This window comes from Streptopelia decaocto, assembly GCF_964273445.1.
Source record: "Streptopelia decaocto genome assembly, chromosome: 12".
Taxonomy (NCBI): Eukaryota; Metazoa; Chordata; class Aves; order Columbiformes; family Columbidae; genus Streptopelia; species Streptopelia decaocto.
The window spans coordinates 17652911-17676857 of NC_138667.1; the positions used below are offsets into that span (position 1 = coordinate 17652911).

Sequence of the window (23947 nt, forward strand, 5' to 3'; positions counted from 1 at the left end):
TACAGACAAGCATTCAAGTTGTTTGTTCTTTGAGGGAGGTGTGATACCTAATGTGAAGAAAACAGCATGAGGATGATGTGTCCTAGAACAGCATTGTCATCTAGGGTGATGGTGACCTAGGTGAAGATGAAGCATTTGATTTCGGGAACTTTCCCTGGCACCAGCTCTCATACTCAATAGCGGTGCTTCTCTGACCAGTCCCACTTGCTCACTCTCCTTAACAAGTGGGGAAGAGAAGGAAAATCCCGCCATGGATCCTGTGGAAGTGGCAGATCTTGCACTGCCTTCACAACACAGAGGAAAATCAGGAGCTGGGTATGGAGAGCTGGACAATGACACCCAGAGCAGCGCTCTGTAAGCGGGGAGGGACCCTGCTTCTAGGCTAGGAGAGCATTTACACTGTATCTTTTGGCTTCGGTTAGGGATGGACAGTGCAGAGTAAAGCAGCAAACTCCAAACCAGCAGCTCTGCCCCGAATAAGGCGGCAGAGGAAATATTCCCCCTTGCGACGCTGGGTGGGGATGTTGGCCACGGAGAGGCTGTTTCCTCTGTCTGCACCGGGTTTGCAGATACAAGAAGACAAAAAAATCCGTGTGAGCTGCTCGGGAAGGGCGGCGGGACACGGAGCCGGGGTGCTCCGGGGCTTTCAGACCCCCTTACCCCGGATTTCTGACAAACACCGCTGTCCCTCGGAGGCTGCTTAAAAATGCTGGGGACCACGGAGGACGGTGGATGGCTTTTCTGGAGACTAATGGCGTGTGGGAGACGGAGCAGAGGCAGAAAGAGGCAAGTGATCTTGTTTATTCTCTGCGTTTGCGTGTGTCAGAGCGGGGCCGAAACCCTCCGCTATTCTCTGGCGGAGGAAATGGAGAGGGACTCGTTTGTGGCAAATATTTCAAAGGACCTGGGGGTTTCTCTGAGCCAGCTCGCAGCTCGCAAGGCCCGCGTTGTGTCCGAGGGGAACGAGCAGCTTTTCCGCCTCAATCGAAACACCGGAGTCCTGACGGCCAAGGAGTCGCTGGACCGAGAGGAGATCTGTCCGCAGAGCGATACTTGCACGCTGTTCTTTAAGATATTCTTTGAAAATCCGTTGCAGCTGATCCGAGGGGAGGTGGAGATTCGTGACGTGAACGACAACTCCCCCGTGTTCCCGCAGAAGGAGATGGTTTTAGAGATTCTGGAAACGGCATCTCCTGGGTCCCGTTTCCCTCTGGAAAGCGCCCAGGACAAGGACGTGGGCAGCAACGGCTTGCAAAACTACAGCCTTGGGTCAAATTCGCGTTTCTCCCTTGCTCTTGGAACAGGGAAAGGTGGAGCAAAATACGCGGAGCTCGTCCTAGAGCGGCAGCTGGACCGCGAAGAGCAGCGCGAGCTGAATTTACTCCTCACCGCCACCGATGGAGGGTCACCACCCAGGTCGGGCACGGCTCAGGTCCGGATCGTGGTGCTGGATGCCAATGACAACAACCCGGTCTTTGGTCGGGAGGTCTACGAGGTTCGCCTGGCTGAGAACAGCCCCCCGGGGCAGCTGGTGCTCCGAGTCGCGGCCGCGGATCCTGACGAAGGGTCCAACGGGAAAGTGCGGTACGGCTTCACCCAGACACCGGAGCGGTCCCGGCAGCTTTTCGAGCTGAACCCGGACACCGGGGAGATACGGGTCGCGGGCAACCTGGACTTCGAGGAAGCGAAAAGCCATGAGATGGTGGTGAGAGCCACCGACGGCGGGGGGCTGTCTGCGCATTGCAAAGTGCAGGTGGAAGTCCTAGACGTGAACGACAACGCCCCGGAGATAGCGCTCACCTCCCTCACCGCCTCAATTCCGGAGGATGCCCCGCCCCGCACCGTAGTGGCTCTGTTCAGTGTGCGGGACCGGGACTCCGGGGACAACGGCAGGACGGAGTGCACAATCGACGGGGACTCGCCTTTCAGCCTCACCCCCACTTTTGATAATTACTACGAGCTGAGGACAAATGCCGCGCTGGACAGGGAGAGGACAGCTGAATATAACATCACCGTCACAGCCGTGGACTGGGGCACGATGCGGCTGAGCTCTCGGGAAAGCGTATTCGTGCAGATATCCGACGTGAACGACAATCCCCCAGAGTTCACCCAGGAGATTTACACCATGTCGGTCACGGAGAACAACAGCCCTATGCTCCGGATCGGCAGCGTGAACGCTACGGATGCCGACACGGGAAAAAACGCCCAAGTGAGATACACGCTGGTGCAGCAGCAGGGCAAGGAGCAGCCCGAAGTGTCGGTCAACTCTGAAAACGGGGACGTTTACATCCTCCGCCCGCTGGACTATGAGGAGGTGCGCGCCTTCGAGGTGGCGGTGCGCGCTGCCGATGGCGGCTCCCCGCCGCTCAGCGCCCAGGCACTGCTGCGCGTGATAGTGCGGGACGAGAACGACAACGCGCCCGTCGTGCTGTACCCGTCCCCCGACAACAGAGCGGCGGCGGGCGAGTTGGTGCCGCGCTGGGCACCGACGGGCTACCTGGTGGCCAAGGTGGTGGCGGTGGACGCGGACGCGGGGCAGAACGCGTGGCTGTCGTACGAGCTGGCCAAGGCGACAGAGCCGGCCTTATTCCGCGTGGGGATGCACAGCGGCGAGGTGCGCACGGCGCGACCCGTGGCGGAACGCGATACGCCCCGGCAGAGACTCGTTGTGCTGGTGCGAGACCGCGGGCAGCCGCCGCGCTCTGCCACTGTCACTCTCGGCATCGTCCTAGTGGACGGCTTCTCCGAAGCGCATTTGCGGGTGAGCGAGGAGGCGCCGGCCGCCGAGCCCGACGGGCCGCTGACCTTGTACCTCATCGCCTCCCTGGCCTGCGTGTCGGCGCTGTTCCTGGCCACCGCGGTGGCCACCGTGGTGGCGAAGGTGCGGCAGGCCAGGCGGAGCGAGGCGGAGACCTTGCCTACATTCCCCCAGGCTGCCACGGAGAGCGACGCGGGTTCCCTGCCCCGCTACGTGTACGACGTCTGCTTCGCCGCCGGGACCGTCAACAGCGAGTTTCGATTTCTCAGGCCCCTCTTCCCCTGCTTCCCCGCCGGGCTGCCCCCCGGCCCTGGTGAACAGCGGAGTTCGGTGTGCTCGCAAGAGGCGGCCAGTCTCGGGGCAGAAGGCGACTGGGCTGCACAGGTGAGGGACCTGGACGGGCCGAGGCGGTGGGGGTGCGAGGAGGGAGCAGTGTGGGATGTGGTTGTTTGTGGGGGAGGGCTCACCGCGGCATTAAAACTACCGATGTCGCGGAGCTGTTGATGGAGGAGCCACCGGGGCGGGAGTAGAGGGCGGAGAGGGTGTCAGAGCCTTTGACCCGCCTAGGAGGATCTGTCATAGCTCCGCTGCTCCCCAAATTCTTACTAACCCCACCCGCCACACCTTGCTCTATGCTCTGAGTATTCGCGTTAGATCAAGTTTCTGGTGCCACCACAAGGAAGGGACAGCTGGATCGTAAGAAGATGAGAAGTAGAGATATAGATGTGTGAGGCACACAGTGGGCCCTGTCCACACACGGTGTAGAACACGCAGGGACCCGGAGAAGGAACTACACCGCTCCCAGGGATACGTCCTCCCGGAGATGGCAGCACCAGGAATGTAATGGTCCTGGCCAGCTTCAAGCGGGATTGCGGGGACAACGGTGCAAAAGGCTGTCACATCCCGACTGCGTTTTCTGCACTGCCGTTCGGAGCTGGTGCTCAGTACTGCCAAGTACCGTTCACCAGGGTGGTGGCAGAGCTGAACTCAAGCTGTCTTCCAAACTGCTGGAGATCACGGAGGTGGGCACCTCTACCATTAAATCCCCTTATTTTTGTGTCCCTTATTTTTCTGGTATTGGCCAGAATAGTGTGGTTATCGGAACTTTAGAATGCACTCTTTCAGTCCTTTTCTGACCCAGCTGGGTGTTCCCAGATAGTACCAACACCTCTCTTATCAGTGCCGCTGCGAACCTGGAGTTATGTCTGAGACGTCCTTTAAACTTCCTTAAATGTCCTTTAAACTTGGGGGCAACAAGAGGTGATAAAACAAACAACTCCTTCTCTCCTCACTCTCCCACTGAGTTCAAATCCTCCCTAATCATGAGGTTACTGGTTTCCGGGAATCCATCTAGCCGTTCACAAGAGCCCGGAAGAGGAACATATATGATATTAAACCACATTCACTGTTTGTGAGAAAGTGGTTTTATTTTGGGCTCTTAAATGAAATTCAGACTCATGAAAGGTTTGCAGTAGTGCCTTTGTGATGGCCACAGTGGAGGATGGATTCTGGCTTTAGGTTTTCCCTGTTCAGGTCAGAGACTCGCTGCCTTTGGCTCTGGGTAGAGAACAACGATGTCACACCCGCAGTGGTGTGACCATCACCTTCTCGCTGATGCCTTCTTACCTTCAACGCCCAAATAACAACATCCACTCTGTTCTTTTCAGGGTGGAACTCCCCTCTCTGAAGACACGGTTCGCAGAGCTGCAGAAGCAGCTTGCACTGCAAACAGGGGAGTGGAGCTAAATGTCAGTTCTGGTCAAAACTCTTGGCTCACTCATCAGTAAATGAAGAATAAGACAAGTATGTCTGTCCTCACCGGCTAACGTCCTCACAGGGAAAAGAGGACGAAGAGACCGAACACCCATAAAAAGGGACCAGGGAGTTACAAGGTTTCTCTGTGAGGGAGTAAAAACTCCTCTTCAGCAGTACTTTATTCATGTAGGTATTTTGTAATTGTGACATGGATGGAGGAGGAGGACTGTGTTGCATGTTGATTACACAGAGGCTTGATGTATGATTGTGAGAGTATCACTTCTTCTAAATGTTAAGGAAAGTACTAAAAACTGGAAGTAGACCTTCAAGATAACATATTAATTTTCTTCCTACGTAACCTTTTTTTTTTGCCTTTTAAAAAAAATTATTATTTTTTTTTCCTTGTGAAGAGGGCTCTGTAATAACGTCTTAACTTTCTGCAGTTTGTTCAATGCCAGGCCAAACAGACGTTAAGAAAAATTAAGTGGTGTTTGCAAAGGAAATCCTTAGTAACAAGTAGAAGCTGATTGGAAACGGCTGATATCGGCACACTTAGCGTATTTGACCAGGAGTTTACAGGTTCTCCATAATGTAAAGAGTGGGCTTTGAGCAATAGTGTTTGGTTTGTTTGGTTTTTTTTTTTTTTTTTTGGTTGGTTGGTTTGTTGTTTGGGTTTTTTTGTGTGTTTTGTTTGTTTGTTTGTTGAAATGTACATTTCAGGATTTTTGAGCATAAAGGTAGTAGAGAATTAAAAGTACTGTTTGTGGTTTTACAGTAAGGCAGGCTAAACCATTTACAATAAAGGCACTGTAGAATATAGAATGTCAAGAAGCTTTCTGTTTAATTACTTTGTGTTCATCTATAAAGAGGTGTTTCCTGTCGCTCACACATTTTTAAGAGTCTAATGCCTGGTGACAGAAAACAATAAAACCTACTTGGAACTCCGTTGGATGAGTGTGCTGTCTCGAAGATCACTTGCCACAGTCATTGCCGAGGAAACAGCCATCCCAAGAGCAGATTTCAGGAATAAATCCGTGCTTCGGAGTGGATTTTATGCAGGGGAAATACAGCGACCTGGAAAGTAGTCCGTTCTCTGAAGCCGAAGCAAACTGGAGTGGGATGTTCGGAGCCAAGAGAGATGCTGCCTTTCTTGAGGGCTCCCAGCCTGAGAGGTCGTGAATCGGGGAAACAATATCGGTCCATTCCAGAAACACACCCGAGAATTACTATGGGGAACTACACGGCGATCACCGCTGTGGTTGATGGACCAGCTCAGTCATGCTGGACATCTGCAACAATACGCAACTTTTTAAGCTAAACAGCCTGAAAGTGATTCCTTCACTCTGCATAAACAGTTCAAATAGAAGTTCAAATATAGAGAGCGACATTGGTAAAAGCAGCTTTAAATAAATCTCGTTGTCAAACAGAAGCATTGGTCATTCATGTGGTGGCCATACTTCGAACAGGCTGGTAGAGTCCAGTTAAATCTGTATGCCTGGATTCCGGAAGGGAGAAATCAAGCGGTTTCTCGCTGTGCTGCAGGCTTTGCTCTGGGAAATCTCCACGTACTTCTGCAGATCGGCCGCCCGGTGCCGCTGTTGACCGCTGAGGCTCCGCACAGCTCCCGGATCCACCGCCCCCGGGACTGCGGGGCTGCACCAGCCCGGGCTGCTCCGCTCGGGGCTCGGCAGCCTAGATCGGCAGCTCCATCCAGCTCACAGGGGGAAGAGATCGCTTCGCTGGGAGGGAATGGAGCTAAGGAAGAGGGAGGAACCGCTCTCAGGGCGAGTGGTAGCTCTGATCCTGGTCCTCTGCGTATCGGGGATGAGAACAGAAGCCGCTCGGTACTCCGTACCCGAAGAGGCGGAGAGGGGCTCTTTTGTGGCGAATATCGCTAAGGATTTGGGACTAACCGGTGAGGAATTATCGGCTCGACAGGCTCGGCTCGTTCCGGAAGGAGAAAAGCGGTATTTGCAGCTGAACCAACACACCGGGGACTTGGTGGTGCGAGAGCAGATGGACCGGGAGGAGCTATGCGGGCAGAGCGAGCCCTGCCTGCTGCGTTTCGAGGTGTTGCTGGAGAGCCCGCTGCAGTCCTTCCGAGCCGAGGTAAGCCTCACCGACATAAATGATCATGCTCCCATGTTCTTAAATAGAGAGATAGTTCTAAAGATTCCGGAAACTGCAATGCCAGAAACTCGATTTTTGTTGGAAAGCGCTCAGGATCCAGATGTAGGGAACAACAGTCTTCAGCATTACAGTATCAGCTCGAACGAGTATTTCCATATCTATACCCGGAGGCGGAGTGACGGCAGGAGGTACCCCGAGCTGGTGTTGGACCGAGCCCTGGACAGGGAGCAGCAGGCAGAAGTGGCTTTCAGTGTCACGGCTGTGGATGGTGGGTCTCCACCGCGCTCTGGTACAGCCTTAATCCGTGTCGTAGTCCTAGATACAAATGACAACATCCCGGTATTTACCCGGAGTCTGTATAAAGTCCGTGTATTAGAAAATAGTTCCCAGGATACCTTAGTGGTGGCGGTGTCTGCTAGCGATTTAGACTCAGGAACGAACGGGGAAATAACCTATTCCATAGTTCAAAATTCAGAGGAAAATCACCAGACGTTTAAAATAAATTCAGAGACAGGGCAGATTCGAATCAAAAAGCCGGTGGATTATGAAGAAACAAAAATCTACGAGATAGACGTGCAGGCCACAGACGGAGGAGGACTGTCTGCACACTGCAAGGTGGAAGTGCAGGTGGAGGACGTGAATGACAATGCCCCGGAGGTGATCATCACCTCCCTCACAAGCACCCTCTCAGAAGCCGCCCCTCCGAACACCGTGGTGGCCCTTTTCAACGTGCGGGACCGGGATTCGGGGGATGACGGCAGGACGAGCTGCGAGCTGGCAGGCGAACAGCCCTTCAGCATCACGCTGCTGGCAGCCGACGCGTACGCGCTGGTGACATCGGAGGCGCTGGATCGGGAGCAGGTGGCAGAGTACAACGTGACAGTACGGGCCCGAGATGAGGGCTCCCCCGCGCTCTCGGTGTCCAAGACGCTGTTCGTGCGCCTGTTGGACGTGAACGACAATGCGCCCACCTTCACTCAGACCATTTACACCATGGTGCTGAGCGAAAACGAGCCAGCGGGTACGAGCCTGGGACGTCTGAACGCTACGGACGCCGACGCGGGAAAAAACGCCCGAGTGAGATACGCACTGGAGCCGCCCTCGTCGAAAGGCCACCCCGTCGAATCCTTCGTAAGCGTGGACGCGGAAACTAGAATCGTGCGGGCGCTGCGCCCGCTGGACTACGAAGAGGTGCGCGCCTTCGAGGTGGAGGTGCGCGCTGCCGATGGCGGCTCCCCGCCGCTCAGTGCCCAGGCGCTGCTGCGCGTGCTGGTGCGGGACGAGAATGACAACGCGCCCGTCGTGCTGTACCCGTCCCCCGACAGCAGCGCGACGGCGGGAGAGTTGGTGCCGCGCTGGGCGCCGGCAGGCTACCTGGTGGCCAAGGTGGTGGCGGTGGACGCGGACGCGGGGCAGAACGCGTGGCTGTCGTACGAGCTGGCCAAGGCGACGGAACCGGGGCTGTTCCGCGTGGGGCTGCACAGCGGCGAGGTGCGCACGGCGCGGGCCGTGGCGGAACGCGACGCACCGCGGCAGAGACTCGTTGTGCTGGTGCGAGACCGCGGGCAACCGCCGCGCACTGCCACTGTCACCATCGGTATCGCCCTGGTGCGCGAGTTCTCCGACGCCTTCCTCCAGCTCAACCACGGTACTGAGAGCAAGAGGCAGCAGCAGCCGCAGGTGGCCGAGGAAGAACTGCTCACCACCTACCTCATCGCCTCCCTGGGCTGCGTCTCCTCGCTCTTCCTCCTCTCCGTCCTCGCTTTTTCGGCGGCCAAGCTCTGCCATGCTCGCCTCCGGCCACGCCCTTCGCCTCCCTCTGCCCGCTGCTACGCTCACGGCGACTTCCCCACCGACGACGCGGGCGCGTCCCGCACGGGCACTCTGTCACCGGCTTACCACTACGAAGCCTATCTGACCAGCGCCTCGCGGAGGAGCGAATTCCAGTTCGTAAAGCCCGGCCTACCCAGCCCACCAAGCAGTGCTGAGTCAGGGGCAGGCAAGCAGGAAGAATCGCTGTGCTGGTCGCAGCCCGCTGGCGAGCGGGAAGCAGAAACGGGTAGCTCAGACCTTCCTCTCGCTCAGCCGTTTGACTGCCCGGCCGGCAGGCGCGTCCACGCCTGAGCCTTGCCGGGACCCGCCTCCGTTCCCCGTCCTCAACTTGAGATTCCCGTTTCCGTGTAGCACCGAGTCCTGCTGTTCCCTGCGTGCTGCCCCAGCGGAGGCTCTTACCCATTTTCTCCGGCCGGGGAGGGCGGCTACGTCCCTCCGAGCTACCGCCGCCGAATGGTGCCGTGGGTAACGCAATGTACTTGTCGTGCCGAAGGGCAGGGATTGGCCTCCCGAACGCCAGGTGCACAGACACCTGCTCCCGGACTCATGGCAGCGGGGAGCAGGGGAAGACACGGGGCAGGTGCCGCCATTGCTCCTGCGCTCGGGCTGACCCGGCGGCCTCGCAGGGCTCTACACTCTCCGTCCCTGCGCTTCCCTCGCGTTGTGCGGGCGTCCTGCCCCGGGACCCCAGGCGGGCGAGCGGCTGCAGCCGCACGAGTGCGCGCGGGTCCGTTCACCCGTGGGAGGCGGCAGCGCGGACAGCGGGCGGCGGCGGGCGCAGTCTGGCGGCGGGCCGCAGGGTGGCGGTCCCGGCCAAGATGTCGCCGAGCGGCTGCGAGCTGAGAGGCGGCCGAGCCCGGTCCGGCCCTGCCCTGCTCAGCCCAGCCTGGCCGGGAAGCAGCGGCGGCGGAGAGCCGGGGCGAACGGTGCCCCGTGCCATCCCCTGCCGGACTCCCCAGCCGGACTCGGCGAGAAGGAGGGAGAAACGGAGGGCTCACGACCGCGCCCGCCGCGCTGCTGCCGGGCGCCGCTTTCCGCGGAGGACTGCACGGGCGATCCGCGAGACGGAGGCTGTCCCGGACCGGCCCGACATGGCGATCGCAAGGCAAGTGCTTTGTCTCTCTGCTTTCCTGTCTCTGCCGCACGTTCGCTCGCAGCCCCTGCGCTACTCCGTAGCCGAGGAGGGGGAGAGCGGCTCGGTGGTAGCCAACGTGGCGGAGGACGCGGGGCTGGCCCCGGCGCAGCTCTCGGCCCGCCGCGCCCGCCTGGCCTCGGAGGACGGCCGGCAGCACTTTCGCTTAGAGCGCGGCACCGGCCGGCTGCTCGTGGCGGAGAGGCTGGACCGGGAGGAGCTGTGCGGGCAGGCCGCTACCTGCACGCTGCCCTTCGAGCTGGTGCTGGCCAACCCCCTGCAGTTCTTGCGGGTCGAGGTGACCGTGGAGGACATCAATGACCATGCGCCCGTTTTCCCGGAGGAACAGGTCACATTTAAGATTCTGGAAAGGAGTGACCCGGGCTCGCGTTTCCCACTGGAGGGAGCTCAGGACCTGGATGTTGGCAGCAACAGCATCCAGGCTTACAGCATCTCTCCCGAGAACGAGTACTTTAGTGTCTCCTTTGGGAGTCGGACCAATGATAACAAATATGTGGAACTGGTCTTGGAAAAGCCGCTGGACAGAGAGGAACAGGCAGAGATGCATTTCACTGTCATTGCCTTGGATGGAGGTGTTCTGCCCAGGAGTGGGACCACACAAATCCATATTGTAGTTCTAGATGTAAATGACAACGCACCAGTCTTCATGCAGGATCAGTATGTTGGGAAGGTTTTGGAAAATGCACCGGAGGGTTCTGTGGTTCTCAGCGTACTGGCGACTGATCTGGATGCAGGACCTAATGGGGACATCTCCTATCAGTTCAGCCAAGCAGTGAGCCGCAGTGACTCAGCATTTGTCATTGACCCTGTGAGTGGTGAAATTAAACTCACAAAGCCTCTGGACTTTGAGACAGCAGAGAATCATGAGCTCAGTGTACGAGCCACTGATGGTGGTGGCCTGTCAGCAATCTGCAAGGTGTTGGTGGAGGTGGTGGATGTGAATGACAATGCTCCAGAACTAATGGTCAGTTCCTTCAGCAGCCCCCTCCCAGAGAACGCATTACCTGGGACAGTGGTCGCCCTCTTTGCTGTCAGGGACAGGGATTCTGGAGCCAATGGGAAGATCTCCTGTGCCCTTGAGGACCAGCTGTCATTCTCCCTGCGTCCGGCCTATAAGAATTACTATGAGCTGGTGACCGTGAGCGAGCTGGACCGGGAAGAGACAGCACAGTACATCCTGAGTGTCACAGCAGCAGACGCGGGGTCACCTCCTCTCACAACCACCCAGACCTTCACAGTGGACATCTCTGATGTGAATGACAATGCACCTGTCTTCAACCAGACATCATACACCATGTATGTGCGTGAGAATAATGTCCCCACAGTGCTTGTTGGAGCTGTCAGTGCTGCAGATGCTGACACAGGGTCGAATGCCAAGATGACCTATTCCCTGGTACCAGCCCACCCCACAGAGCAGCCTCCCTGCTCCTGCATCTCTGTGAACTCTGAGAACGGGGATGTGTTTGTGCTGCGACCTCTGGACTATGAGCAGGTGAAGCAGATTGAAGTCTTAGTGCGTGCCTCTGATGCTGGGTCTCCTCCCCTCAGTTCCAATGTCACTGTCCGCCTTGTTGTAGTGGATGAGAATGACAATGCACCATTGGTGCTGTACCCGTCACAGGACAGCAGCCCACTGTCCAGCGAGCTGGTGCCCATGTCAGCTGAGGCAGGTTACCTTGTCACCAAAGTAGTGGCTGTTGATGCCGACTCGGGGCAGAACTCGTGGCTCTCGTACCACCTGCTGAGGGCCACCGATCCTGGGCTGTTTGTGGTGGGTGCCCAAAGTGGGGAGGTGCAGCTGAGGAGGCCCGTGACAGAGAGAGACCCCATGAAGCAGAAGCTTGTTGTTCTGGTGCGAGACAATGGGCAACCACCGCTGTCAGCCACAGCATCACTGAGTGCACTTCTGCTCAGTGACTTCTCAGATGTGCGCCTGCCACACAGCAGCCTGGCCAAAGAGGATGAGGGTGACTCCCTAACAATGTATTTAATCATTTCATTGGTCTTTGTTTCACTCCTCTTCCTCGCATCCATGGCAGCCTTTGCTCTTCACAAGATGTGCAAGAGAAAGGAGTTTAAGGGTACACATGTGTTTTACGATGCCGGTAACCTGCAGAGCAGCCTGGCAGATGCAGCCGCTGCAGGGACCCTGCCCCACCCCTATTGCTATGAGATCAGCCTCACAACAGGCTCAGGCAACAGTGAGTTCAAGTTCCTGAAGCCCATCCTCCCCAGCCTGCCACCACAGCACTGCACCATGGGCAGGGGCACAGATGATGAACAGAATTTCCCCTGTGGCCCTATCACCATAGAGGATATGGCACCAGACAACCCAGGGATGCTCCCTGTGGAGGAGTTCAATAGTCTTTCCTTTAAGTAGGTGGAGTCAGCACAGCCAGAGGCTTCGAGCCTTGTGATAGGAAGGGATTTGGGCTTCAACATTTGGCAATGGTTCCTTTAGAGTAAATCTGAATTTCCGATTGGAAACAGTGTTTCCCCTCAAATTTTAAGTCTGATGGAAGCTTGTCTCCTCCTCAGAAAATCCCTAAAGAATCTAAAGCTTCATCAGAGAGTTAATAGTACATAGCAGGTCTGTTACAGCCGTTTCCAAAATACTTCAAGAGTGTGGTTAATTCCAGGGCACGCAGCTAAGTTCTTGTCTCAGGACCCTCTTATTCTTGCTGTAAGGCAATGGCACAGTTGGACAGGCAAATCATCAGCTTGCTGAAATGCATGTAGCCCTTCTGGGTCAGGAAAGCAAGGAAATTGTGAATAGTGTGTTACACTGCAGTGCAAGCACGAGGATGTCTCTGGATGTTCTGGATGTCTCTGCCTCTGAGACATACAGGCTCTGTGTTTTGCCTTCTGGTCACTGTATCTGTCTGTACAGCCATTGTGTGTCTGCATATGCTGCTCTAGTGCTGCCTGTTGAAGCAGGGAGTTGCTCACAGCCACCCATTTTGATCTGTGAACTTCCAGATCATCAGAGAAGAAAGATATCTTGATCCTTTGAATACAGCCATCTCATCTTCTTTAGGGGGGAACAGCAACATGCATAATGAAACTTTAATTTGGCATATGAAAGGGAGGTGGGCAGGTGGACTTTCTCCCTGGGATTGCCTTGAAATTACAGCAGCAAAACAATATTTGTATACAGTATAACTGTACAGAGTTGTGAAAACACATTCATTGTCTTTGAGTGCATTGCAAGGAAAGTCCACAAGATGCTACAAAGGACATCGTCTAAAGGTAGAATCAAGATGAACTTGGAAAGAAGCTGTTGAGTTTGGTCTTGTCATTGTTGTTCCCAACTTCAGAGACTTCTTGATGGGAGTGGAAATCTGTCCTGAGATGATTTTCTGTGTTTGTGTAGAGCTTTTGCATTCTTCTATTTGCCCTTTCTCCTTCTCCTTTGTGAACTGTCTTTGAGCATTTTATTACCTATTCCTCTTAAGAAGGACTATCACCCTGTGTATAATAATGGATTGTATGAATGAAGGCAGTGTGACACACTATATTTGAAACCCTCGTACTGTCTTGTGCTTCAGTTATAAACTCTACCATTGTGAACTATAATACATTAATGTCTAAAAGTGAAATAAAAAGAATGTGCACTTGAGTAGAGAGAGTAGTCTTTGTAGAAAAGTTGTTTCTGGGAATTCTGTGTCGAAGTTTTCAAGAGGACTGGAGTTTTTTCCCCTATTATCCTCTGAAATGGGTTTGTGGGGGTGTTTTTCTGCAATTTGGAGATGCGGCTTGTAGAGCACTCAGGAAAATTGTTGGGAGGAGGGAACTGCTTTGTGAATATTCTGGGCACAGAGCTTTTGGCTGCAAACTCAAGGAGTGAATGATCGATTATCCAGTTAACTTGAATAGAATCATAGAATAATTTAGGTTTAAAAGGTCCCTGAGACCATCAAGTCCAACCATTAACCTAGCACTGCCAAGTCCCTGAGCACTACTTCCTGGGGTGGCAACCCAAAGACTTCCCTGGGCAGCCTGTGCCACTGCTTGACAATACTTCCAGTGAATAAATTATTGCTAATATTGAATCTAAATATCCCCTGACACAACTTGAAGCCATTTTTACTCATCCTATCACTTGTTACTTGGGAAAAGTGACTAACAACAACCTCACTACAATGTCATTTCAGTACTGGCCTTTGCTGTCACATGCTTGTTCTACAGTAGAAATTTTGTATCAGAACAATAAACTCCAGTCTGAGGATTGTGCAGGCAGCTCTTCATGTGCTACAGGTGAGAAAGCCACCTATGAGCAAGAAGTCTACATGCAAAGTTGTTTTAGTGTGGCAGCAGAAATGATGAAGAGAATTGATTTTCTGCAGGAAAGTTCTATGATAGCTTGAGAAAATGAAATGGGTGCATTCGTTCTTTTGTATGACTGGGTTGTGCATGGCATGCTGTGTGTGACTGCAGTCCTGTGTGAATCTCCTCTGCTCAGAGTTCTCCTCATCTAATGGGATTCAGGTTTATCTGTGTTAATTTCTTCCAACAGTGTGCGCTATCATCAACTGAATTGTGAATGAGACTTAGTCACGTCTCTCTTACTGACATGACGAGGAACAAGCAGCTCTTGGTGTATAACTGTTGCATCTCATCTTGGTCCAGTTCGAGGGTTTGTGTATCTGATGCAGTTCATAACTAGATGATCTACGGTTTTTGCCCTATGAGAGGGTGGGTCTATTTCGTGCAATGGAGGGCCTGAACATGCTGCTGAGCTTTCCCGAGGGGCTCGTCGGAGGTGCTGTACCTGAAGCAATGTGGTGGGCAGGACTTGTCGGACAGATTCTCCTGGATGCACGCATGTCCCTGTACGCACTGTTGTCAGTGATGAGGGCAAACGCGGGGCAGCTGTAGGCGCTGTTGGCTGAGCAGGTGGGAGGGCGAGGCAGAGACCGATGCCCAGCGCCAGAGCGCTGCAGTTGCTGTAGGCGAATGCGAGTGTTGCTTCCGTTCTGTTTGAATAAGTCCTTCGAGGACTCCTATCGCGTGGTGATGGCAAGAAAATGAACCGGGAGGAGGTGTGGAGTACAATGTAACGGTGTGGACGGCGGAGGGTGGGTCGCCGGCGCTGTGGAGCAGCGCGGTGCTGTGGCTGCGGGTGCTGGACGTGAACGACAACGCGCCGGTGTTCGCGGAGGCGCGCTACAGCGCCCGTGTGCCCGAGAACAACGCGGCGGGCGCGCTGGTGCTGAGGGTGCGGGCGTGGGACGCGGACTGGGGGCAGAACGGGCGCGTGCGGTAGCGGCTGGGGGAGGGGCGTGTGCGGGGCGCGCCGCTGTCGTGGTCCGTGTCGGTGGAGGCGGAGACGGGCGCGCTGTACGCGCTGCGCTCGTTGGACTACGAGGAGGTGCGCGAGGTGGGGCTGTGGGTGCGGGCGGAGGACGGCGGCGCGCCGGCGCTGAGCAGCAACGTGTCGGTGAGGCTGGACGAGAACGACAACGCGCCGCAGGTGCTGTACCCGCCGGCGGCGCCGCTTGCGGCGGGCGCGGGCTGGGCGGGCGTGGAGCTGGCGCCGCGCTCGGCGGAGCCCGGGGCGCTGGTGGCCAAGGTGGTGGCGGTGGACGCGGACGCGGGGCAGAACGCGTGGCTGTCGTACGAGCTGGCCAAGGCGACGGAGCCGGGGCTGTTCCGCGTGTTGCTGCACAGCGGCGAGGTGCGCACGGCGGGAGAAGGGGCGGAGCGGGACGTGCGTCGGCAGATGCTCGTCATGCCGGTGAGAGACCGCGGGCAGCCGCCGCCCTCCGCCGCCCCGACCATCGCATCGCGTTGTCGCGCGACTTCTTCAGCGGCTTCCTCCAGCTCAGCCACGCTCCCAGGGGCATCTGCGAACCACCTATATCATTGCCTCTCCGGTCTGGGTCTCTTTGCTATTCCTCCTCTCCGTTCTCTCCTATTCTCCAGCCAAGCTGTGTCAGGCTCGCCTCCGGACACGCTTGTCGCCTGCCTGTGCCTGCTGCTGCTGTCACCGCGAATTGAACAGGGACTGCGTGGACGACACCAGTACGGTCACTGTGTCGCCGGCTTATCGCTACGAAGCATTCCTGTGCAGCGGCTCGAGGAGCAGAGAATTCCAATTCCTGAGCAGCACTGAGGGGAGGCCGGGGAAGGACGAACAACCGCTGATCAGCTCGCTGCTCACGGGGGAGAGGAAGGTCGAACCCGGGAGCAGAGCTGCTCCTCCCACTCAGCCGCTTGACTGCCCGGCGGACAGGGGCTTTCAGGCCTGAGTCGTGTTGGGATTCTCCTCCGTTTCCCGTCTGCATCCTGAGATTCCCGAGTCCATGTAGCGACGGGCTCTGTTGTTCCCTGCATGTTGCCAAGGCGGAGCCTCTTGCCCAGATTCTCCGGCCGGGGAAGCCAGCTCCATCCCTCCGGGCTCAGCCTCCACTTCACGATGCCCGTGGGAAACGCCCTGTGCTGGCCTTGCCCCCGTGTTTCTCCAAGGGTACGGACTGACCTTCCAGGTGGCAGGAGCACCCTCCTGCCCGTTCTGGGAAACGGAGGAAGACGCGGGCAGGTGCCGGCGATGCCCGAGCACTCGGGCTGACCTGACAGCGCCTCAGGGCTCTCAGCGCTCCGTCCCTGCGCTTCTCTCCCCGGCGCGTTGTACGCCCGTCCTGCCGTGAGATCCCAGGCGGGCGAGCGACCGCAGCCGAGCCGCGCGTGTGCGCGTGGGTCCGGGTTCCGGTGCGAGACGGCAGCGCGAACAGGGGGCGGCGGCGGGTGCATTCTAGCGGCGGGCCGCAGGATGGCGCTCCCAGCTAAGACGTCGCCGAGCGGCTGCGAGTTCGGAGTCTGACGAGCCCGACCCGGCCCTGCCCAGCCCAGCCCGTCCGGGAAGCAGTTGCGGCGGCAGCGAGCGGTGCCCCCTGCCATCCGTTCCCGGACCACGGGAGCCTCGCTGTGTGTCAGAAACAGGACTCGGCGAGAAGGAAGGAAGAAGGGAGAGAGGGGAAGCGCCCGCCCGCCTGCCCTACGCCGCGCTGCTTCCGCGGAGGACTGCGCGAGCGATCCGTGATACGGAGGCTGTCCCGGACCGGCCCGACATGGCGATCGCAAGGCAAGTGCTTTGTTTCTCTGCTTTCCTGTCCCTGGTGCACTGTCGTTCTGAGCTCCTGCGCTACTCCGTAGCCGAGGAGGGGGAGAGCGGCTCGGTGGTAGCCAACGTGGCGGAGGACGCGGGGCTGGCCCCGGCGCAGCTCTCGGCTCGCCGCGCCCGCCTGGCCTCGGAGGACGGCCGGCAGCACTTTCGCTTAGAGCGCGGCACCGGCCGGCTGGTCGTGGCGGAGAGGCTGGACCGGGAGGAGCTGTGCGGGCAGGCCGCTACCTGCACGCTGCCCTTCGAGCTGGTGCTGGCCAACCCCCTGCAGTTCTTGCGGGTCGAGGTGACCGTGGAGGACATTAATGACCATGCGCCCCTTTTCCCGGAGGAACAAGTCACTTTTAAGATCCTAGAACTAAGCCACCCGGGCTCGCGTTTCCCACTGGAGGGAGCTCGGGACCTGGATATTGGCAGCAACAGCATCCAGGCTTACAGCATAACTCCTGAGAATGGGTACTTTAGTGTGTCCTTTGGGACTCGGATTAAGGGCAAGAAATATGTTGAACTGGTCCTGGAAAAGCCGCTAGACAGAGAGGAGCAGTCGGAGATGGGTTTCAGTCTCATTGCCATGGACGGGGGATCTCCGCCCAGGAGTGGAACCACCCAAATCCGCATTATTGTTCTGGATGTAAATGACAATTCTCCCATCTTTGCCCAGGATCTGTATGTTGGGCAGGTTTTGGAAAATGCACCAGAAGGCTCTGTTGTTCTCAGCGTACTGGCGACTGATCTGGATGCAGGACCTAATGGGGACATCTCCTATCAGTTCAGCCAAGCAGTGAGCCGCAGTGACTCAGCATTTGTCATTGACCCTGTGAGTGGTGAAATTAAACTCACAAAGCCTCTGGACTTTGAGACAGCAGAGAATCATGAGCTCAGTGTACGAGCCACTGATGGTGGTGGCCTGTCAGCAATCTGCAAGGTGTTGGTGGAGGTGGTGGATGTGAATGACAATGCACCAGAGTTGGTGGTCAGTTCCTTCAGCAGCCCCCTCCCTGAAAATGCATTACCGGGGACAGTGGTCGCCCTCTTTAATGTCAAGGATAAAGATTCTGGAGCCAATGGGAAGGTCTCCTGTGCCCTTGAGGACCAGCTGTCATTCTCCCTGCGACCAGCCTATAAGAATTACTATGAGCTGGTGACTGTGAGCACGCTGGACCGGGAAGAGACAGCACAGTACATCCTGAGTGTCACAGCAGCAGATGCGGGGTCACCTCCTCTCACAACCACCCAGACCTTCACAGTGGACATCTCTGATGTGAATGACAATGCTCCTGTCTTCAACCAGACCTCATACACCATGTATGTGCGTGAGAACAATGTCCCCACGGTGCTTGTTGGAGCTGTCAGCGCTGCAGATGCCGACACAGGGTCCAATGCCAAGATGACCTATTCCCTGGTACCAGCCAACCCCACAGAGCAGCCTCCCTGCTCCTGCATCTCTGTGAACTCTGAGAATGGGGATATGTTTGTGTTGCGGCCTCTGGACTATGAACAGGTGAAGCAGATTGAAGTCTTAGTGCGTGCCTCTGATGCGGGATCTCCTGCCCTCAATGCCAATGTCACTGTCCGCCTTGTTGTGGTGGATGAGAATGACAATGCGCCACTGGTGCTGTACCCCTCACAGGACACCAGCCCTCTGTCCAGTGAGCTGGTGCCCATATCAGCTGAGGCAGGGTACCTGGTCACCAAAGTGGTGGCCGTCGATGCTGACTCAGGACAGAACTCATGGCTCTCGTACCACCTGCTGAGGGCCACTGATCCTGGGCTGTTTGTGGTGGGTGCCCAAAGTGGGGAGGTGCGGCTGAGGAGGCCTGTGACAGAGAGAGACCCCATGAAGCAGAAGCTTGTTGTTCTGGTGCGAGACAATGGGCAGCCACCACTGTCAGCCACAGCGTCACTGAGCGCGCTTCTGCTCAGTGACTTCTCAGATGTTCGCCTACCACAGAGCAGCCTTGCCATGGCGGATGAGGATGGCTCCCTAACAATGTATTTAATAATTTCATTGGTCTTTGTCTCAGTCCTCTTCCTCACATCTGTGGCAGCCTTTGTTACTCACAAGGTTTGCAAGAGAAAGGAGTTGAAAGGTGGGCACGTGTTTTACGATGCCGGTAACCTGCAGAGCAGCCTGGCTGATGCAGCAGCTGCAGGGACCCTGCCCCACCCCTATTGCTATGAGATCAGCCTCACAACAGGCTCGGGCAACAGCGAGTTCAAGTTCCTGAAGCCCATCCTCCCCAGCCTGCCACCACAGCACTGCACCATGGGCAGGGGCACTGACAATGAACAGGATTTCCCCTGTGGCCCTATCTCCATGGAGCATGTGGCACCAGACAAGCCAGGGACACTCTCTGCGGAGCAGTTCGATAGTCTTTCCTTTCATTAACATTGTGTCAGCACAGCCAGAGGCTTCATGTGTTGTGATAGGAATAGTTATGGGCTACAATGTGTGGCAATGATTCCTTCAGAGTTAATCTGCATTATCAATTGGCAATATTGTGTCCCTTCAAATTTTTAGTCAGATGAAAGCTGTCTCCCCCTTGCAAAATGAACCAAAAGGCTTTGTCAGACAGTTCATCATATGTGTCAGCTCTCTTACAGCCATTTCTGAAATGCTTTAAGAGTGAGGTGTGTTCCAGAGCCCCCAGCTAATTTCTTGTCTCACTTGCTGTTAGGCAAGACCATGGCCCTCTTATTCTCTGCTGTAACCCAACAGCACAGTCTGGCAGACAAATCACCTGCTCTCTGAATTGCACATTCACCTTGTCCTGGTCAGGAAAGCAAGGAAGTTGTGAGTACTGGGTTCTGGCTGTCTCTGTTCCTGAGATATTTGGGCTCTGTGTGTTTTGTCTTCTGGTCACTATATCTGTCTGTACAGCCATTCTGTGTCTGCCTGTGGTGCCCTAGTGCTGCCTGGTGAAGCAGGGAGTAGCTCACATCCACCCATTTTGATCCGTGAACTTCCAGATCATCAGTAAGAAAGGTATCTTGACCCTTTTGATACAGCAGTCTCATCTTCTCTAGTAGGGAGCAGCAACATGTAGAATGGGGCCTTACTTTGGCACATGAGAGAGAGGTGGAAGGGTAGACATTCTCCTTGGGAGTGCCTTGAAATTACAGCAGCACAAACAATGTTGGTAGAGACTATAATTGTACTGAATTGGGAAAACACGGTCTTTGTCTTTGAATGCATTGTGTGGCAACTCCACAAGTCACTTAAAAGGAGCTTGTCTGAAGGTAGAATCAAGATGAACTGGAAAAGAGAGAATGAGCTGGGCCTTGTCATTGCTGTTCCCAAATTCAGAGGCTTCTTGATGGGAGTGGAAATCTGTCCTGAGATGATTTTCTGGGTTTGTGCAGAGCTTTTGCATTCTCCTTTCTGCCCTTTCTCTTTCTTTGTGAACCGTCTTTGACCTGTTCCTCTTAAGAAGGACTGTCACCCCATGTTTAATAAGGCATTGTGTGAATGAAGGCAGTGTAGCATGGAATTTTTGGAAACCCTCACACTCTCTTGTGCTGCAGTTATAAACTGTGTTATTCTGAATTGTAATGCATTTATGGCTAAAACTTAAATAAAAATAACAATGTTGGCATAGACTCTAACTGTACAGTTGTGAAAACACATTCATTGTCTTTGAGTGCATTGTAAGAAGACTCCAAAATTCACTTCAAATGAGTTTGTCTGAAGATAGAATCAAGATGAGCTTGGAAAGGGTTTGTTGAATTTGGTCCTGTCATTGTTGTTCCCAAATTCAGAGGCTTCTTGCTGGAAGTGGAAAGCTGTCTCAAGATTATTTTCTGGGTTTGTGTAGAGCTTTTGCATTCTCCTTTTTGCCCTTTCTCCTTCTGCTTTGTGAACTGTATTTGAGCATTTCCTTACTTATTTCTCATAAGAAGGACTGTCACCCCATGTATAATAACAGACTGTTAAAATGAATGTAGTGTGGCATGGAATATTTGGAAACCCTCAGGCTGTGCTGTGCTGCACTTACAAGCTGTACCATTGTTAACCATGATACTGTTGCATGTAAAAGTAAAATAAAGAGAACCCCTCAATGCCGTGTGTGGAGACAGTATTTGTAAAAATGTTCTTTTTGGGAAAGTTTTCAGGAGGCTAGATTGATTTTTTCTTTTTTTTCTCATTTTGTTCCCTTACTGACGTAAGGTTGAGCGGGTACATTTCTGCATTTTCAAGATGCAGACAATAGAGCATTCTGAAAAACTGTGGGAGAATGGAATTACTGGCAGGTCTCTACAGGTCTTCAGAGCAGTGAACTTCTGGCTGTGACAGGACCCAGTTGGTCCTGGTCAGGGGAAGCTGGTCCCTGCCTAAGAGTGACCCTGGGTGTGCAAAAGCCTCGTCGAAGCAGTGAGGTGTTGGGAGTGACCTTTCCGTCTCTCCAGACAACTCCAGCTGCAGATGGGAGCTCTGAGGTGTTTGAGTATGAAGTGTTTGTGACACTAAATGTGTAGGAGTTTCAGAAGATGGATGGCATGAAGATGGCACACATTTTTGGTTTGCTGCATGAATCCTGTGGTGGAAGCATAAACTCAACTCAATGTAACCAAGAAATGTACAAGCATCTCCCACATGGTGCTGGGGAGAAAGCCCTCTGCAAGCAAAAAGTCTACACGGGAACTTCTTTTACTGTGGCACAAGAAATTATGAAGACAATTTCTTTCTTTCAGAAAAGTCCTAAAATTTCTTGAACGACTGAAATGGGTGCACTCTTTATTTTCTGTGACAATGGTCTACCTTTAGATCATTGATGAAAATATTAAACAGAGCTGGGCCTAGAAATGTACCCTGATGAACATCTGTGGTGGTTGGTCACCAGCAAGATGCCACCCCATTCATTACAGCTCTTTGAGCTTTACACTTCAGCCACTTCTTCAGTCAGATCACCATGGACTTGTTCATCTCACAGTTGGACAGTGTGTCTAGAAGGATGCTGTGTGGGACAGTATCTAAAGCCTTACGAGAATCCAGGCAAACTACAGCCACCAGCTTCCCTTCATCCATGAGGCATATGACCTTATCCTAGAAAGATGTCCAATTAGTTAAACAGGACTTTCCCTTGGTGAGTCTATGTTGACTGTACCTTATTATTTTGTTGTCCTTTAAATGCCTTTCAGTAGTACCCACTATGATTGTCACCATAACTTTTCCAATAACTTTTCCTTACAATATCCATTCAGGCACAGGCTTGAGGTGTCCTGTACTGTGTTGTGCTGCAGAAATTCTGTAGCAGAGTGATAAACTCTGCTCATTGTAAACAAAAAATGCAGGGAGTTCCCACTTGGTGCTAGTGAAACAGATACCTGGAATAAAGACATCCAGACAACAGTTATTTTACTGTGACACTCAAAATAATTAAGAGAATTGCTTTTTTGCAAAGAAGTACTGTAATGTCTGGAATGACTGAAAAGGGGACGCTCATTCTTTCCTATGACCAAGGTCTGCATGGCATGCTCTGTGTGGCCGGAGTGGTGTGACGCTCTTCTGCTCAGGGTTCTCCACATCTAAAGGGACGTCGGTTTTTCTGTGCTAATCTCTCCCAATGGTGTGAGGTATAATTGACAGAGTTGTGAATGAGACTTAATCAGCATGTGTCTCTTAGTAAAATGGCAAGGAACCAACCCCTCCTGGTGTAAAACTGCTGCCTCTTGGGTTGTTTCAACTCAACGGTTCGTGTGTCTCAGGCAATTAATAACCAGATGGCTTATTCCTGTTTTTAGCTTATGAGAGGGGAGACTATTTTGTGCACTGCAGGACCTGAACACTTTGCTGAGGTTTCCGGAGGGAATCGTTGGAGGTGCCGTTATGAAGCAATGTGGTGGGCAGGGCTTGTCAGAGAGACTCTCCTGAGCGCACGCATGTCCCTGATTTTGTAAGCATTGTTTTCAGGGATGCTGGCAAGGGTGGGGCTGCAGCAGGTGCTGCTGGCTGAGCAGGAGTGGGAGGGGGGCGAGGCGGAGGTCGCAGTCGAGCGCCAGAGCGCTGCAGTTGCTGTCGGTGGCTGCGAGTGACGCTCCCGTTCCCTCTGGACCGGTGAGATGCGAACGGCGGGGACCGGGCAGGCCTCCATACGCCCCGGCAGAGCCTCTTCGTGCTGCTGCGAGACCGCGGACAGCCGCCGCGCTCCGTCACTGGCACCCTCAGCACCGCCCTGTGTGGGGCTTCTGCTTTCTCCAGCTCAACCACGCTTCTGAGGGGAGGAGCCTCCATAGCCGATGGCGGCCGAAGGCACCTGCGTACCCTCTACCTGATCGCCTCCCTGGGATGATACTCTTCGTTCTTGAACCTCTCCGTCGTCGCCTTTTCGGCGGCCGAGCTGCATGAGACTCGACTCCGAGCACGACTTTCGCCTCCCTCTGCTCCGTTGCGGCGCTAACAGCTACTTCCACACAGAAGGCGTAGACGGGGTTGATAAGGGCGCTCTGTCTCCGGCTTACCGCTATGCATCATGCCTGACCAGCGGCTCGAGGAAGAGCGAATTCCAGTTCTCGTTCAGCGCTGAGGCAGGGCCGGGCAAGGATGAAGAGCCGCTGCGTAGCTTCTGCGCGGTGGAGAGAGGGAAGCACAGCCCCTCCTCCCGCTCAAGTCACCGCTTGAACCTTGCTGGGACCCGCCTCCATTCCCTGCCCACAGTCTGATATCCCAGAGTCCATCTAACGCAGTCTCCTGCTATTCTCTGTGTGCTACACCCGTGGAGACTCTTGCCGTGTTTCTCCGTCCGGGGAAGGCGTCTCAGACCCTCCGGGCTCAGCCTTCGCTTCATCTTGCCCGTGGGAAATGCCCTGTGCCGGCTTTGTCTCCGTGTTTCTCCAATGCCACAGCTTGACCGGCCGGCAGGCAGGCGCACACATGCTCGCGGGCTAATGGCAGCGGGGAGTGAGGAAAGACGCGGGGCAGGTGTCAACGCGGCCCGTTCGCACGGAGGGCTCTCGTCTCTCCGTCCCTGCGCTTCCCTCCCCGGCGCGCTGAGTGCCCGTCCTGCCGCGGGACCCCAGGGAGGAGAGCGGCCACAGCCGCGCGTGTGCGCGCAGGTCCGTGCGCCGGTGCAAGGCGGGTGCTAAGCGGCAGCGAGCGGCGGCGGGCGCAGTCTGGCGGCGGGCCGCAGGGTGGCGCTCCCGGCCAAGGCGTCGCCGAGCGGCTGCGAGCGGGGAGGCGGCCGAGCCCGGTCCGGCC

At 55.1% G+C, this 23947-nt stretch overlaps 4 protein-coding genes across 4 annotated transcripts; all 4 read left to right on the plus strand.

The window, feature by feature from the left end:
- Window positions 1–706: 706 nt before the first annotated feature.
- LOC309445055 (protocadherin beta-16-like) lies at window positions 707–5313 on the plus strand (the record flags this gene model as incomplete). Its single annotated transcript, XM_082063505.1, has 2 exons — window positions 707–3142; window positions 4426–5313. The coding sequence occupies 2 exons, from the start codon at window positions 707–709 to the stop codon at window positions 4543–4545; spliced, it is 2556 nt and encodes an 851-aa protein (XP_081919631.1). The 3' UTR covers window positions 4546–5313.
- A 949-nt stretch (window positions 5314–6262) lies between these two features.
- On the plus strand, window positions 6263–13237 carry LOC309445304 (uncharacterized protein; the record flags this gene model as incomplete). Its single annotated transcript, XM_082063934.1, has 2 exons — window positions 6263–8702; window positions 8828–13237. The coding sequence occupies 2 exons, from the start codon at window positions 6263–6265 to the stop codon at window positions 12007–12009; spliced, it is 5622 nt and encodes a 1873-aa protein (XP_081920060.1). The 3' UTR covers window positions 12010–13237.
- A 1105-nt stretch (window positions 13238–14342) lies between these two features.
- LOC309445305 (protocadherin gamma-A2-like) lies at window positions 14343–15744 on the plus strand (the record flags this gene model as incomplete). Its single annotated transcript, XM_082063935.1, is given in 3 exon segments — window positions 14343–14391; window positions 14654–14892; window positions 14896–15744. Coding segments are annotated over 3 exon segments (1137 nt in total).
- A 792-nt stretch (window positions 15745–16536) lies between these two features.
- On the plus strand, window positions 16537–20683 carry LOC309445057 (protocadherin beta-15-like). Its single transcript, XM_082063507.1, has one exon. The coding sequence runs from the start codon at window positions 16700–16702 to the stop codon at window positions 19139–19141; it is 2442 nt and encodes an 813-aa protein (XP_081919633.1). The 5' UTR covers window positions 16537–16699; the 3' UTR covers window positions 19142–20683.
- The last annotated feature ends 3264 nt before the right edge of the window (window positions 20684–23947 follow it).